At 40.3% G+C, this 15887-nt stretch overlaps 2 protein-coding genes across 3 annotated transcripts in view; both read left to right on the top strand.

The window, feature by feature from the left end:
* The first annotated feature begins 395 nt into the window (after positions 1-395).
* On the top strand, positions 396-2265 carry LOC109856994. Its single transcript, XM_020432810.1, has 3 exons — positions 396-484; positions 836-1248; positions 1847-2265. The coding sequence occupies exons 1-3, from the start codon at positions 434-436 to the stop codon at positions 2211-2213; spliced, it is 831 nt and encodes a 276-aa protein (XP_020288399.1). The 5' UTR covers positions 396-433; the 3' UTR covers positions 2214-2265.
* Positions 2266-9155: 6890 nt separating this feature from the next.
* The window catches only part of LOC109857004 (collagen alpha-1(I) chain-like), a 9044-nt gene continuing 2312 nt past the window's right edge, over positions 9156-15887 (top strand). Inside the window, exons 1-4 of one of the 2 annotated variants that reach the window (XM_020432826.1) lie at positions 9156-9213; positions 10200-10261; positions 13629-13657; positions 14335-15862. In XM_020432826.1, coding sequence (XP_020288415.1) covers positions 10237-10261; positions 13629-13657; positions 14335-15862 — 1582 coding nt within the window. In that variant the 5' untranslated portion in view covers positions 9156-9213; positions 10200-10236. Of the gene's footprint in view, positions 9214-10199; positions 10262-13628; positions 13658-14334 lie in introns of both variants that reach the window. The other variant, XM_020432825.1, reaches the window with a different exon arrangement.

The raw sequence follows: 15887 nt of genomic DNA, 5'->3' as shown, positions 1-15887 counted from the left end.
GAGATACTTACTATAATATAATACATATATATATATATATATATTTTAAAACATATAATTGGACCATATATAACACGGCATAAAAGTTCATTATGACGACTTGACAGGACTTTAATTAAGTCGATGCGAGTTTTTTTTTTTTTTTTTATTCAACTCTCCGGCCAGATATTAGGTCAAGAATTGTATTATCGGTCGACCACACATTTAAAGAAGATGAATATTTGCCTTTGTTGCGTCATCCTTAATTGCCGAAATACAGATCACTTTCGCCGATGCGTGCGGATCTACTCAAGCGAAGGATGCGCCCGTTCGGATGAATCTCGTGTACTTGAACTCATTTTTGCGAACTATATAAAGACCGAGATCATTTTTCGATTCGATACAATTCGCAACAAGTCGATCAGCTGAAAACAACAAAACGAATCCTGAGATCATGGCGTTCGGACTAGGATTGATTTTTGTGATCTCTGTTGCAAGCTGCATGGTACGTATCACATTGCTTCACACAAATTATTTAGATTTACGTTTACGCATAATTTTCAACGATTTGTTTAAATTTTTGCACGAGAAGAAATTATGCTAAATTGTTAACTTTGTCAGTTTTATTCATTAAATCAAAGTCAAAATTCTAAAAAAAAATATGAAATAGAAGTTTCATTGAGTGAAAATTTGCTTATCATGTACAATAAAAAAAAAATTGATATTATGTTCAGTCTTGAAACTTAATTTAAAAAAGCGAATCAAAGGTTTACTTGTTGTATCGCGTGATTGAAGTTGGATTCGAGGGGAAATGTGTTTTCCAAATCATTTATTCTCTATATTAACAAATACACAGGCGTACGAAGGATATTCGAACGTGCGTCCCGACCAGCAGCTATCTTACGAGCCGGAATATGGTCGTCAGGATCCGCGTTATCAATCAAACGACAACGACGACGACGACAACGGCGAAGGAATTCCCGGCGTAGCCGGAAAAGATTATCCGATCTTGCGGGAGGTTCCGCATACGGGATTCGAGTGCGAGCAGTATCAATATCCGGGCTATTACGCCGACCCTGAGGCCGGCTGTCAGGCGTTTCACATCTGTCAACGTGGCAATCGTAAGGATTCGTTCCTTTGTCCGAACGGGACGTTATTCAATCAGGAGAGACTGGTCTGCGAGTGGTGGAATAACGTGGATTGCTCTCGCGCGAAAAGTTTCTACTCTATTAACGAGGCGGTTGCAAAAGTAATGGAGGAAGCTGATAGGTGAGCACTACGCATTACGTAACGAATTGTTCAAAATAACATATACCCACTGTGTGTGTGCGCGTGTCCGCATGCGATTCGCATAGCTTATTGCGCAATCGTATACAAACGTCTCTTCTTCTTATCTCGCGCGCGTAAGGTAAACGAAAAATTATAAGGCAATAATCTTTTCACATTCCTGCGCTGAATAATTTCACAGTAAAATCAAGCGATAAATTCCAGCAGCTCGTTTATTATAATAGACACACACACACCGTTACTTTCCTATATACATATGTGTATATATATATAAGAGAGGAGGAAGGCAATCGAACTCTGACACCCCCGCGCGCGCTTTCAGTTTTCACCGGTGCGATTAGCGTTATCTAAGGACGCGTATGAACGTAAATTCAGTGAATGTAAACAACGTGATATATATTATTTATTGGCCGATTCTAATTTTACGTCATTACTTTCTCTGATATACATCATAAATTTGTCTCTTAATATTCATAAGAAAGTTGTGGAGTTTCTCAGCCTCCGTTCGTTTGCGATCGCGTCTATTTCGCGTGTAGTTTTTAGCGCATTATACTAACGATCCGTTCTTGTGTGAACGAAGGCGCTACCAACTAGCTAACGAAAAGAAGCTTTTCCGAGGCCATCAGCAAGAACCCGCGAACGACCAGGTTTGGAACAACAACTACAATCAACAGAGCGGACAGCAACCAGGATGGGACAAGAACGTTCCGGTTCGTCATAATCAAAATCCGAGTTTCACCGACGAAGTTCCGTCATCCGCAACAACGGATCTTCCCGTTTACGGTGTTCCTGAAATTTCCGATAAACGTTCGTCGGACAACAACTTCCGTCACGGCAATTCCTACTTTCAGCCGAATTACGGAATTACCGGTGCCGAATTTGGCGGAGAAAACAAAGCGAAGAAGAACGGATTCAAACAGCCGACCGATGTCTATTTACCCGCATAATTTCTGATGCCATATAAAAAAAAAATACAATAAATATATTACTATATCGCTTTATATTATGTGTATTTATTGATAAATTAAACTTTTCACAAAATAATACAGAAAACAAATTTTGTTTTAACTTTTTTGTCCCGACAAAAATAATTTGCGTGTCATCTTATGTACTGTCACACATTTTTTTTAAATATATTTATTTACATTTTGTTGAAGTTAACAAAGTTCACCGAACTAAAAAAGCAAGTGAAAAAAGAAGTGTGAGACTGACGTGAAAATAAATTTTCTCGGAGAGAAGAATTACTACGCGAGATTAGAGAAAAGAGAAAAGAGCGGCGGTCAAAATGGAATTGAACAGCCACAAATCTCACTAACGGATTAAGGATTCCGCCGTCCTGAGGATCCTGCCGTCCCGGTTTTAACAGTAACAGACGTGAATCGTGCTTTACCGAATCGTGTTCTCTTTAATCGTGTTCTCCATCGCGTTTCAAGTAATACTATAACTGTATATATGTGCATACAAAACGTACACTTGCGTTGAAAAAAAAAAAAAAAACGAGAACTTGCGAGAGAAACTGAAGAGAAGCGAGTTTACGTAGTTGTTTAAGACTGTGCGTTAATCTCGGCTATTATTCCGCAAAAGAGCAAACTTTTGAAAGAAGAAATGTTTGTTTGTTTTTTTTTTTGTTTTTGTTTTTACTATTACGTTACGTTAATTAAGATTTAAAAAATACGAAGAACACAAATGAAACTTGAAAAAAAAAATCGTATCTCGCGCAGTTTCAAACTCTTGCAACAACCAACGCAAAACGGTGAAAATTAATATCAAGCAGCAACGAACGGACTTCTCGTCTTGGATTTCTCCTTGTTCAGCGCGCGCTAAATGGATTTCCTCAACACGCGCAATCTACTTAATCCTCTCCTCGTGGACTTTTGCATCTGTGTGGATGCAAAGCGCGAGCTAACATCCAAGACGCGAGCCTTGCGGCTTATAATATCACGATTTATGGACGAAGAAAGGGCCCCTCTTCGTCATCGATAAACGTGCGATGAACGAAGCGGATTACGCAAGCGCGCAGACACACGGTGGTGTTTCTTTACGTTTCTTTTGATATTTCCCGGATTCCGTGTGTAAAACGGGGCAAACTCGCCTCTCTCGTATATCGATCATGAAAGGAAGGGAGTAGAGACGATCCGCGCGAGGATCCTCCTCTATATCTGTCCACACCACATCATCCGACTCCGAGAGTCGATTCCACCGTCACGATTGCTAGCGCGAAGGTCAATCATGATTCGCGCGAGAGACGCGCGAGCTCATCCCTCTGACTTATATTCTCACGGATCCCGGACTCCGAATCCTTTTATTCACAGATCTCGAACGAGACAATATCCCAGACAACGAGGGAGGGGGGGAGGAACATTATATAGAAAACGTATATGTCACGTACGGTCGATTGCGTGAAATCGCGATATACACTCATATAGATATATATTCGTATAATAAAGAATCAATTCTCGCACGTATATATCGCTATTACGAATAACGTCAATCAATCAAAAGGATGAATCTCGGCGACCTTGATTGAACTTCTCGTTCTTCTTTAGCGCGCAGGAAATTGCGCAAGGAACTTGTTGTGCTTGTTGCAATCGGTAAGTGGTTCGAAAAATCTTTAATTAGAGAACGGCGAAGGATGTTTACACTATGCGCATAATAGAACTTAAGAAAAACATTTAGCGAGTTGTTGCTAAAGGCAGTTTGTTAACTATCTGCGCTCTGAAGCAATGTGCAGCCTTCGCAAAATTAAGACGTGAAAAAAAAAAAAATCTATATGATAACGTTTTTAGCAGCTTAATTAATTTTACATAACGGAGACAATAAAGATTGGTGGTTAAGGTAGAAATAGACCTTTACATGCTTTTTATGTCTTTATGTATTTTTTACGTTCCTGCAAATTTTTTTTTTTTTTATTGTAATACGTGACAGAAGAATATTTTTTCTTGAATATTAACTCACCAATTGTCACACACACTCCAATTACAAATATGCTTCCTTGGTTATTACGAAGAAGTTCACAATCAACAGCCAATTATTACTTCAGATAATAATCTAGCCGGGGAGTATTGTCATAATGATCGGTACACCATGAGGGAATTGAGTAAAGAATAGAGTGCGCACACAGAGAGAGAGACGAGAGAAGGACAACTTTGTCTTTCTTTACGAAGCTCCTCTAGTCTAGTGACGTAATGCGATTGTTAAAAAGAAAGAGATTACCGATTCAACTTTCCGCTTTAGTTTCTTGTCCTGATTTTGATGAAGTTTAGTGGGACAGAGTATTTTTAACAGTCGAATACGTTTGTGCCGCGCGTCCAACAACAACGTTTTCTCACGATATAATGTCGTAATTACAATTTTTCTCCAAAGGATTAACGTTGATTGATTTTGTTGCAGTAAAATCACATCGAGATTTTGTAACATCTGGGGATGGTATATTATCTCTCTCTTTTTTCTTTCTTTCCTATATTAACGGAAATTATTATTTATCAATGGGACAAAATGACTTTAACCGTTTTCTTCTCACTTGGGAACTTCGGCGGATCGTGAGACGATTGTCGATGTATTATACATAATATACAATAAGCACATTCCGGGCGTGTTTTGCGAGGGAACACAAGCACAGAGCGCGGAAAGCGCGATCGGAGTCTTGCGCGCGCGCGCGTGAGAACAAATTTGACGTAATTATCGCGAAATTATTCTCGCGTCTCGGAAGAGACGCGTTACATAGAAATTCTGCGCTAATTTATTTATAGATTTCTTTTTTCTCATATATATTTCTTTCATATATTAACACACAGGTATCGCGGGGAGAAAAGTTTATTTTTTTATTCTCTCTAAGTGAATGTTGTATGAATCTTAAAAACAAAAACAAAAAAACATAATAATTACATAAGAAAACTATTGTGCGCACAATCAATAATACACTTGTGCACCTAACCAATAAAACACTTTCGTATATAAAATATTTGCTTTTGTTTGGTTCGCGCGGCATTTAAATTTGCTGATGCGACATCGGCTTCTGTTTTCCATCCTGTGAATTAAAATATATAAATGCGCGCGCGATCTCTCGATACCCCAACTGAAAATCGCACAACGTTTTACTTACCGCAAAAATTCATGTTTTATTCATATTTCATTAATTAATTCATATACATTCATGTATTCGCCACAATATAAGGTTTTATTCGTCATAGCGACGAGTGACGAATTCATTGGACACCGCCGCCGCCGCCAAGCCAAGTTATTGTAATTGTAATCGATAGATTTTTTTTGATTGCGTTAGACCTGTTTTTATTATGACCGTCACGGATTTTAAGGAATCCTTTTAAAGCATTCATAAAATAGATGATCTCCTATACAAAGCAAAATGTTAGACTTCATTAACGATTAGTTCTAGAGGAACGGACGCGATTTTGCAATGCGTGGCTGATTATTGCAATCACATTAAATCGCTGATGGATCTCGCGGAGACGTTAATACGATTACGGTGTCGAGAAGAGCCTTTCTACAACGTCGTCGGTGATCGCTGGGATCATTGATAGATATCGCGCAAGCTTCAAGCCGACGGTTGTTTCTTATGAAAGCAAAAGATACATGAGATCTATCTCTCTCTCTCCCTTGTATACAACAACAAACGGTTTGAATTTTAAGATTTCTCTTTGATTTGTTCTAAACGGCATTTCCAATGTGCCTCGCTACCAGAACAACAAGCCTTCTGCGTCGTTGCACAACGAGGAGAGCCTTCATTATTTCGAGCGTAGCGAGATTGATGGAAAACATGATTATTGCCAAAGCAGCTAACATGTAGATATAAATTAATTTATGTAAGAGTCCTCGATGTGCGTGTTAAGGAATCTACTACATAGAGTTACGAGGGAATACTCGCGATAGAAAAAGTGCAACATTTAATGCAATAGACTGGTTTTCATACGAGCGCAATGTACACAAGAAGACGCCGAGAGAGAGATGAGCGTGCTGTTGGAATCGCACGAAGGAGATTCTCGCCTCGGGGGCTCCTCTCCTGTCTAAAGAGCTCCGGGGACTTTGTAAACTAAAATCTTGTCCGTTCGTACGTTAGTAAATAGCGATACCATCCTTGGCGCCTCGGGGGCTTTGCCTCGCGGTCGATTTTCTGATTGCTAACTCTTGTGTCAACACGAAGCGAATCGCGAATGCGGCATCATCACACATCATCAGGGAGAAACTAAAGAAATCGGACCATACGTAGGCCTGTGTGACGTGCGCGGGATCGCCGCTCTTCTCCGTTTCGATACTCACACGTCCGCTTTTGTCTCAACTGACTTGAGTTACGCGCCGTCTGTCTTTATGCCGCCCACGCGATGCACTAACTCGCACTTGGCGGTGAAAGCCCTGCCTGAAGAGAGGAGGACGTGCGAAGACACGAAGACGTGTCACTACGTACGTCCGATGATGACGATGATGATCACGCTCGGTTGTGATGATGCAAGCCGATTATGAATCCAAAACGGGACGAGCGAAGACGCGCGCGCGCGCGCGCGCCCCGTTTCTTTGACGGCGCGCGGTGCGAAAAACGCGCGCCGCGTCATATATTCAGCGGGAAGGTTACACGGAAAATTGGTTCATTCTTTGTAAATGATCCGAAAATTTAGCGAGATGAGTAATCGAATCGCTCACAGATATATCCGTGAGAAAAACAAAATTATTACTTTCACAAGGCAATTGAAGTAGAGAGAAGAGAAAAAGAAAAGTAGTTTTATATTACAAATAATATTTTTCTTTCTAGAATAGAAAAAAGATATATTTAAATTTTATTCTAGAAAGAAAAATATTATTTGTAATAAACTACTTAAAAAAGAAAAAAATATATTAAATATATATATTATTGTGTTAGTATAATTTATATTATATTATGTTGAGTGATTTTATAAAAAAGATTTCAAATGATTTCAGTTATATTTGTACAGCAGCTCTTCTTTGACATTTCTGTGATATTTGAGCAGATTTTTTTTTGGTTTTTTGATAATTGTTTTATTTGACAATTGTTTTAGCATATCTGGCAAACGCTGAAATACATCTGCACGAAGTGTTCTTAAACTTGTCATTAAATTTGGCTCGCCTTCTTTTATGTATCATAGTATGACAAAATCGATACTTCTATATACGTGCGCGCGCCCGATCTACTTTACTATCCCTCTAATCATTCCGGGTAGCCTCGACATCTCAAATGGAAAGCAAAACAAAAGACTCACGCGTCGCAAGAACATTTATGACGACCTCTTTTATGACGAAGGGTATTATTCTCAACACAGCTTTTCCGATATCATGCATTATTTATTACGAATCACATCTCTTTCTGAGGCAAAAGTTCAGAGGTAGAAACAATCAGTTTAGTTACACAAACACAATTGTCCCTTTGCACTTTTTACCTAAGCTCTTGGAAGATAAAAAAGTAAGACGATGCTAAAAGACAAACGACAAAACTGTGAGCAGATTGTATAAAACTTTTAATACGAAACTTCAAATATTTTTTTATTTATACTTGAAACTTATGAAAAGTGTTTTGTGTGTGTTTTTATTTAAATAAAACATTTTACAGAAAAAGAGAGAGAGAGAGAGAACAAAGATAATTTTTTAATTTAGAAAAATTGAAAAGTATAATTTTTAATTTTTAGTTTGTTTTATTTATAAATTTTTATTTATATTTCTCGACCCCAATTAGATGAGATTCTTGGCCAAGCTCCAAGCAGTTTTGTAAAAGGGAAAAAAAAAACTGCAACACAGAGCGCGCATCGGTTTTTTTTATCGAGACACAAATGTATCGAGAGACGCGAAGAGACATCCTCACGATTTCCTCGGTCTTCCTCCTCTACACGGCGATCTTCATCGCCGGCTAGAGCAACGTAAAATACACGGCACTCCGGTAGACGTTACTCTACTTGCAGTATTTCACTTTCACTCAACCCCGGCCTCCCACGAGCTGCTCATCTCCGCGAGAGATCCCCCGTCAGGGATCCCTCGTGGAGGAGAGAAGCCCCCTTCGCGGCCCCGCAGCGGGGTCACTTACGTCGTGAGGTCGTTCCACGGATAGCGCGCACCGCTTATGGATAGTGATGGGTCCGCGCGCTAGATCGGCCGTTATTTAGAACCCAACCTGTCGATATTTACTTTAACTAATCATTGACGGGTCGGGAAAGGTCCAGGTCACCCGTCACTCTTACTTACAAAAGCTGATTGACACTTTCTCATAAATTCTCATAAAAAAAGATTGATGAAATATCCCCCGTTACATATATTTAAATTAAGTATTTGCTAACTGGTTCTTGCCTGAATGTACTTTGCCACTTATTTTTGTCCGTATTGTATGCAAATTATTATTATTATTATTATGTATAGCTTATATAAAATCCGTGTGTGTGTGTGACCTCACAAAAATTCTTTTATTAATTATTATTATTATTATTATTAGAGAAAGAGATTGTATCGCGAATTTGTATCGTTCCGTTTGTTTCTCAAAAAAACAAATAAAAGAGGATTGCATAAACCGCGCGAATGAGTTACATAAAAAAAAAAAATAATAATAATCGCATAAATTACACGATATATATCTCACAAAAATTGACGAACGAGGAGAGGTCAGTGTGGAAGCCGCGCGCGGAGTGTCTTCGTCTCTCTCTCCCACGGTTTCCAGGAGCGCGAACGCCCCGCGCGAAAGGATCAATCCCATCGCTATTCGCGGTGTTTCACGTGTTTTTCCCCACCTCGCATCTCGGGAAGAAGAGAGAAAAAAAAGGGGGCTCGATCTGGAGGAGGTCTGAAGGATGAGCGTCGGAGCGTCATCCCTGGTGGGGGCGTATCAGCGCTCAGGGTGCTATCCAAGGATATATATGCCGACGAGGTTTCTTCCACCATCAGTCACTGTCTCTGACTTACCTCTAGCACTGCGGTGTGTTTTTGTAACGGATCGGTTGGGTGAGTCCACGACACACGCCACTTCATCCCCCTTAAAAGACAAGACCCACGAAAAGCGTAATTTGCTCCCCGCTCCCGAGCGTCTGTGAGTTCTTGAGCGTCTGCCAACGCAAATTGGCTCCTTTTTTTTTTCGCGGACCGACCGAGTGTTCGCTTCGCCGGGGAACTTTGCCGAGAGAGTTCGGGTATCATATTTTTCCTTTCTCATGCATCTGTGCGCGTGTATCTCGACGCTGGCATCGATAACACGCACGAATGACCCGACGAAGGTTCTCCTCCTCGTACCTCGTTCCTCGTGCTCGGGGGAGGGTCGAACGATCGCAGTGTGTTAAAAGTAACACGGTCAGTGATTTCCATTCGAGCGTATCGCAAAAGTTCCATTTTCCGTATCTTGCGAACATGTTTAATACATCAACCCCTTCGAGGATCATGTACCAAAAATGGTGGACGTGAGTTACAGTAGCTGGGCGCATATGTATAATCAGTTAAAAAATAAAGATGTTTATGATGTATCGCATGAATTCATTCACACAAGACGTGAGAAACCGTAGACTGACGAAATTCTTGTGATATTTTTTTCCGGTAGTTTTACGCATATGTGTGCACATTAAACTCGCGTGGATATACAAATCTTTGTTAGTTTTACATCAACACACATGAGTTTAAGAGAGTTTTCATCTTTTTTTTAAAACATTATTTTTATCACTTTTATATTTAATCTCTACATTTATTCACGACGTGCGCAAAGTATTCGCGAGACTAATGTTTTATGAAATTTATGTTTTTTGCCACTCATTAAGCTTAAATAATAATTAAGTTTAATTTGCAAAAAACTAAAGCTATTGTCGTCGTTAATTAAACACACGTATCTTTGAATTTATCCGCGACACCTAATATTAATGGTTGCACGAACAGCCTCGAATTTGAATATCATACAATATTTATAAAGAGCAATTAGATGTCACTTGTTTTTTTTTTTTTTTCAGACTCGCCCACTCCTCGAGGGTGCTCGCGCCAGCAAACATGCGGCTACGCTTGCTCTGGATCGGTAAGACCTAACTGACTATTGATTGAGATATCGAGTTCTCACCTTATCGCGCGGTTTCATCTCGCAATTTAATCATCCCGATGTACTAATCGACTTGTTAGCATGTGATCGCGAATAAGCGCGCAAGAAACAAATCAAAGCAAGAAGAAACAGAGATGCTGATACGAGAAATATCGCGCGGTAAAATGTCCGTTGTTTGTTTTTCTCCGGAGAAAACAGAAAGATTAGCAGAGAGATTGCAGTGTCGAGAATAGAGAAAAGAAAGTTCGCAATTTGTGACGTGTCCCAACGTCAAGTATAACCTTCGTTCCGATAATCGAAGGAGATGAAAAGTTTCCAAGTAATTTTGTTAAGCAATCCTACGCCAACTTTACCTTCCGCTCGTCGAATTAACGTGCCGTATGAATACTCATATGCGCCATTACACACATCGCGCAATCAGTGTACTGGCATTCTTGGACAATGTGTGGATATTGTCCGCATGCCAGTGTGCACATCTATTAAAGAAAAGTATAAAAAGAACAAAGAAAATTGCGTGATCGGTCAGCGTAGCGCGAACGCGATAATATAACATAAATATATAAATTTTCAACATGTTATTAAAGTAATTTTTAAATTCATATAGATAACAAAATAATATATATATATATATATACAGAGAAAAGTTGTATTTCTTTCTGGAAAAATATTTTGCGATCTTGAAATTAATATTGGAAATAATATTTGAGATTAATTAAAATATTCTACGCTATATCTGATATAATTTTAACGGTAAATGCAAACTTTTTATATACAATTGTTATTTATCTTTACACACGCAAAAAGAAAGAACTATGCAAGAATAATTGCGCGAAAATAATATTTATTTAACAAAATATATAGTTTATTTATATTTCTAAAGCGATAGTTTTAATAAACAATTGTTACGGCGTAACAACTCTCTAATAATTTATTACTGCTGATTCTCATCATTTCGGTCATCATGAAGTCGAGATCCAGACGAGTTTTAAATTTCAATGGAATCTTCGCGTGCAAGGTCTAGATTTTTTCGTAACATCCTCTAATTAAAACGAATTAGAGATAAGCCACCGCGGCCGCCGCTGGCGGCGGCTGGTATTGTTTCAGCGCACTTTTATGGGGTCATCATTTACGCTTACGATCATCCACACTTAAAATAAAGGTCAAGTGTATGCAACGCGCCGTGTTAGCGCAATTGCTCTCGCCTTCCTTTTTTTTTTCCTCTAATCTTAAAAAAACGAACGAATCATCTCGGAAAGATCGAGCGTACGGAGAGAGCAAGTTCGAAAAAAAAAGAAAGACGAGCAAATTTGAAATCCCGCGTGAGTTAAACTTTCTCAATTTTAAAGTCAAATTAAGCAAATGTCGCGCAACACCATGTGATGAGAACTTTTGTAATTAATTATAATTGAATATAGAGTAACTCTCTCGCGTGAGAACACCGCTGGTAGAGACAGATAAAACGATGACTTCGACATACTCTATTTATCGCGAAGTTTTTTCTGCGCGTAACAAATTCATAGATGCGTGACGCTAGATTTTTTCCAGAAACAAATGCGCGAACAATCGACATTTCGCGACTCGTAGAAACCGATTCGAGAAGAAAAGCTATTTCCGTCACAGCTTCTTCTTCGCGCGGGTTACGTCAATACTAGCGATCGTGCAACGCTAGTGTAACCACCACGTAACGGTCAAAGATCCTCTCGAACGATGCATCGAGTATACCGTGCTCGGATTATCTTCGTAGATCACGCAAGGCTCAGAGTCCGCATCTTGATCTCCGCCCCATTGTCTCGAGGTAACCAAAACCGAGGCTATCAACCGGCAACAGGAAGATGTGATGGATAATAGCGATATATTGTTGCTTGAAAATAGCCTTTTGGTCAAATTATGCGTGGTGTGGAAATTAATGACAAAATGGGAAAAGATAAAAGAAAAACGATATATATCGATAACATTGCGCAAAGAAGTTATTATTTCTTCTTTGTAACTGACCGGTCGGGAGATTTCTTCTTTTTCGATGGTTAAAATTTTAATTACATGTTCAAAAAAAATTCAATATCTTAATTCAGTTTTTGTTGTAACAGACTTCTGTCACCACGGTGAATTTAATCACAGAGTAAGATTCAAAAGTACGTTGATTGATGGATTTATTGGGCGAGAAAACAAAGACGTTCTCAGGTGTGACACAAGTGATTGTTCGGAATTATCCGTGACAGCGGTATTCTTTGAAGACGGAGAGCGGCATGTCAATCGCACTTGCTTAAGTTACGCCCATTAGTTGTCTAGCGTCAAAAAATATAAAGTCACCATTAAATCTTAATTTGTCAACGTCAAGTGTCAAATCCCTCTGAACATAGACGCTCAAATGATTTGATAATTACAGTTATTTGTCACGAATGACGTTCGTCGCGAGATAACAGATAAATCTAATCAAGATTTTCACTTTTCGTTTCACTTCCTTATATTACATTCATTCGAGATTAGTTTTAGTAATTACATTGTCAATGTCAATGTATGTTACGAGAGAAATATTTTCATAAAATATTTTATTTTATAGTTTACAACACTTTTTTTTTATAAACGTAAATCGAGGGTTCTCAAAATTTTAAAAACATCAGAGAGAGAGTTTTATAAGAATTTTATTATTTTGCAGTTAATTTTAATATTATTGACGCACTAATTACTTCAAAAAATTATTTAAAAACTGTCGGTTCCCATCAAACTTATGTTGGAGATTGAACATATCGCAATCCGGCTTCTCTCGCACACCCAGGAACCAGACATCTGTATTTCTGCTTTAACAAGTAGCTTGCGTGATCCGCGAGCCAGCATGACGGTGTCATTGCGAAAACGCACAATTCCCGCGTAACACCGCACGCACTTCTAAACCGTTCTCCCGTTCACGCTGCTCATCTCTCCTTCTTTTGCACGCGCGCGCGCGCGCGCGACCCTTTCTTTTTCCTTCTCGTCCCTCTTCATTTACGCTTTTTTGATGCGATTTACGTGCGACGAAGCGTGCGAAGAAACGGCAGCGCGCCTACACTCCGAGCGCGCTCGACAATGCTCCTTAATTAATTAGACGGGAAGTTATGTCAGAGATTTTTCAAGACACATTTCTCTATTCTGCGAGAGTTTGCACGCAACCTCTCGTCATCGCGACGAATTGCGGCGGTTACCCGACGGCGTAAAAGCCTTTGACACTCGGCATAATTGATGTAGTAATAAAACTTTGCAACGCGTAAGAGATCGCGTAACGAACAGTAGTTTGTAGCAACAAAGCAAAGAGTACGTAATTTGTCAGAGTGCGTATGCTCAAAAATAATATTGTTCTTGTATTTTGTTTCAGTCTTGCTGGCTGTCGCTCGTACAGCTTTGGTGAGTAATTATTCGCTGTTGAATGCAATTTGAATCAAAACGGAAGAGACTTAACATAACATATGTACTTTCTTAAATAATACGTAACTTTTTAAAATTACTTTGTTTTATCTATTTTTAGTCAAAAAAAAAGCAACAGCTTAAAGTTTATATGAGAATTAATGCGACTAATTTAAATACGTTTCACAGATCAACGTGTTATTCATTCTTTCTTGTCTTGCAAAATAGCAGATTCGATTGCGCAAGTTTAAGCGCTCTCATATTAATCGGTCGTGACTGCACTGTTGTAACTTTATACCACATTTACAATGACCAAGAATACGAAGATGCTGTTTTAGATCGTGATACCAACGCACGAGTTTAATATCACATAAGAGTTCTTATAATATATAGACTTATTTAAATTGAAATTAAAGAATATTATTTAATATTTTTGATATAAATATACAAGACACATATTAAAAAAGAAATGTAATAAAAATAAATTTTTACTAATGTTTTAGTAATTGTTTTTAAATAGAAGATTTTTTAGAATAGAGAACTATTCGTATTATTTCATTGAAACTTACATAACTGAGGAAGAGAATTTATTTATGAGTAATTTGCTCATTAATTATATCTGTATTTTAATACTTAATAAATACGCTGGTGTCATTACATTAAATTTAATATTACAGGCTGACGAGGGATATAATTATCCCAGACCGACAAATCAGCTTATACCAGGTGGTCCGGGTGGAGGACCCGGTGCAAAACCGGGAGGAGGATTTCCAGGAGGTCCCGGTGGATATCCATCTGGTCCCGGAGGACCAGGAGGTCCTGGTGGGCCTGGTGGTTATCCATCCGGACCATCAGGATTTCCAGGTGGACGTCCAGGCGGTCAGCCAGGCGGACAGCAACCTGGATTTCCGTCGGGTCAGGGACCGTCTGGTGGATATCCTAGCGGACGTCCTTCTATTCCATTTCCAGGAGGTGAACCAACGAGCAGGCCAGGGACGGGTCCAGGTGGATATCCGTCCGGTCCAGGTGGTGCACCAAGCGGGCCAGGTGCACGACCAGGAGGGTTTCCAACAGGACCAAGTGCTGGATATCCTAGTGGCAGACCTAGCGGACCAGGATTTCCCGGACAAGGACCGTCCGGATATCCGAGCGGTGGACCTGGACAAGAAAGACCAGGAGGCCCCGGTTATCCCAGTGGACGACCTAGCGGACCGAGTGGAGAATATCCTGGTCAGGCTCCTGGAGGTTATCCCAGTGGAGGTCAGAAACCTGGTGGTCCGGGAAGTGGATATCCTAGTGGAGGACCAGGCGCTGGCTATCCAGGAGGTGGTCAGAGACCTAGCGGTGGTCCAGGTCCTCAAGGACCAAGCGGATACCCGGGACCGGGAGGCCCTCAAGGTCCTGGAGGTCAACCAGGCCCAGGTGGAGCACCTGGTGGAGGTTATCCAAGCGGACCAGGAGCACAAAGACCAGGAAGTTATCCGAGTGGTCCAGGTACACAAGGACCGGGTAGCTATCCCGGTGAACCAGGCCCACAAGGTCCAGGAGGCTATCCAGGTGGGCCAGGTCCACAAGGACCAGGAAGAGTTCCGAGTGGACCGGGTCCGCAAGGACCAGGACAATTCCCAGTAGGCCCTGGAGGACCTGGAGGACCAGGAGAAGATTATGGCCATGGTGATGAAGGAACATACGACGAAGGTGACTACTCAGCTATTCCAGGAGAACCTGGTCGCGACTATCCTATATATAGTGAAGTACCGGAAACTAGTTTCCGTTGTGATGCCCAACAATTTCCTGGTTACTATGCCGACGTGGAAGCCCAGTGCCAAGTTTTCCATATATGTGCCAACAATAAAACTTATGATTTTCTCTGTCCAAACGGAACAATCTTCAATCAGCAATTCTTTGTTTGTGTATGGTGGAATCAGTTTGATTGTAATTCCGCACCAAACTTTTTCTATCTAAATGAAAATCTTTATGACTATACTATAATGGGAGCACCGGGAGGTCAAGGATTACCCGGAGGTCCTGCTCCAGGACCAGGAGGTCCAGGCGGTCCAGGCGGCCCTCAAGGACCATCGGGACCAGGAGGTTATCCAGGAGGGCCTCAAGGCCCATCAGGACCAGGTGGTTATCCAGGAGGACCTCAAAGACCACCAGGACCAGGCGGTTATCCAGGAGGCCCTCAAGGTCCATCGGGACCAGGCGGTTATCCGGGAGGCCCTCAAGG

Source organism: Pseudomyrmex gracilis, unplaced genomic scaffold (genome assembly GCF_002006095.1).
Source record: "Pseudomyrmex gracilis isolate BER0280 unplaced genomic scaffold, ASM200609v1 scaffold_139, whole genome shotgun sequence".
In the NCBI taxonomy this organism is placed as follows: domain Eukaryota; kingdom Metazoa; phylum Arthropoda; class Insecta; order Hymenoptera; family Formicidae; genus Pseudomyrmex; species Pseudomyrmex gracilis.
Note: the sequence above shows the minus strand (reverse complement) of the source record. Positions and strands in the feature narration are given on the sequence as shown.

Coding starts and splice junctions, on each gene's coding strand:
- LOC109856994 (XM_020432810.1), top strand. CDS start 434: ATGGCGTTCGGACTAGGATTGATTTTTGTGATCTCTGTTGCAAGCTGC. Junction 485..835: donor TCTCTGTTGCAAGCTGCATG/GTACGTATCACA, acceptor ACAAATACACAG/GCGTACGAAGGATATTCGAA. Junction 1,249..1,846: donor GTAATGGAGGAAGCTGATAG/GTGAGCACTACG, acceptor GTGTGAACGAAG/GCGCTACCAACTAGCTAACG.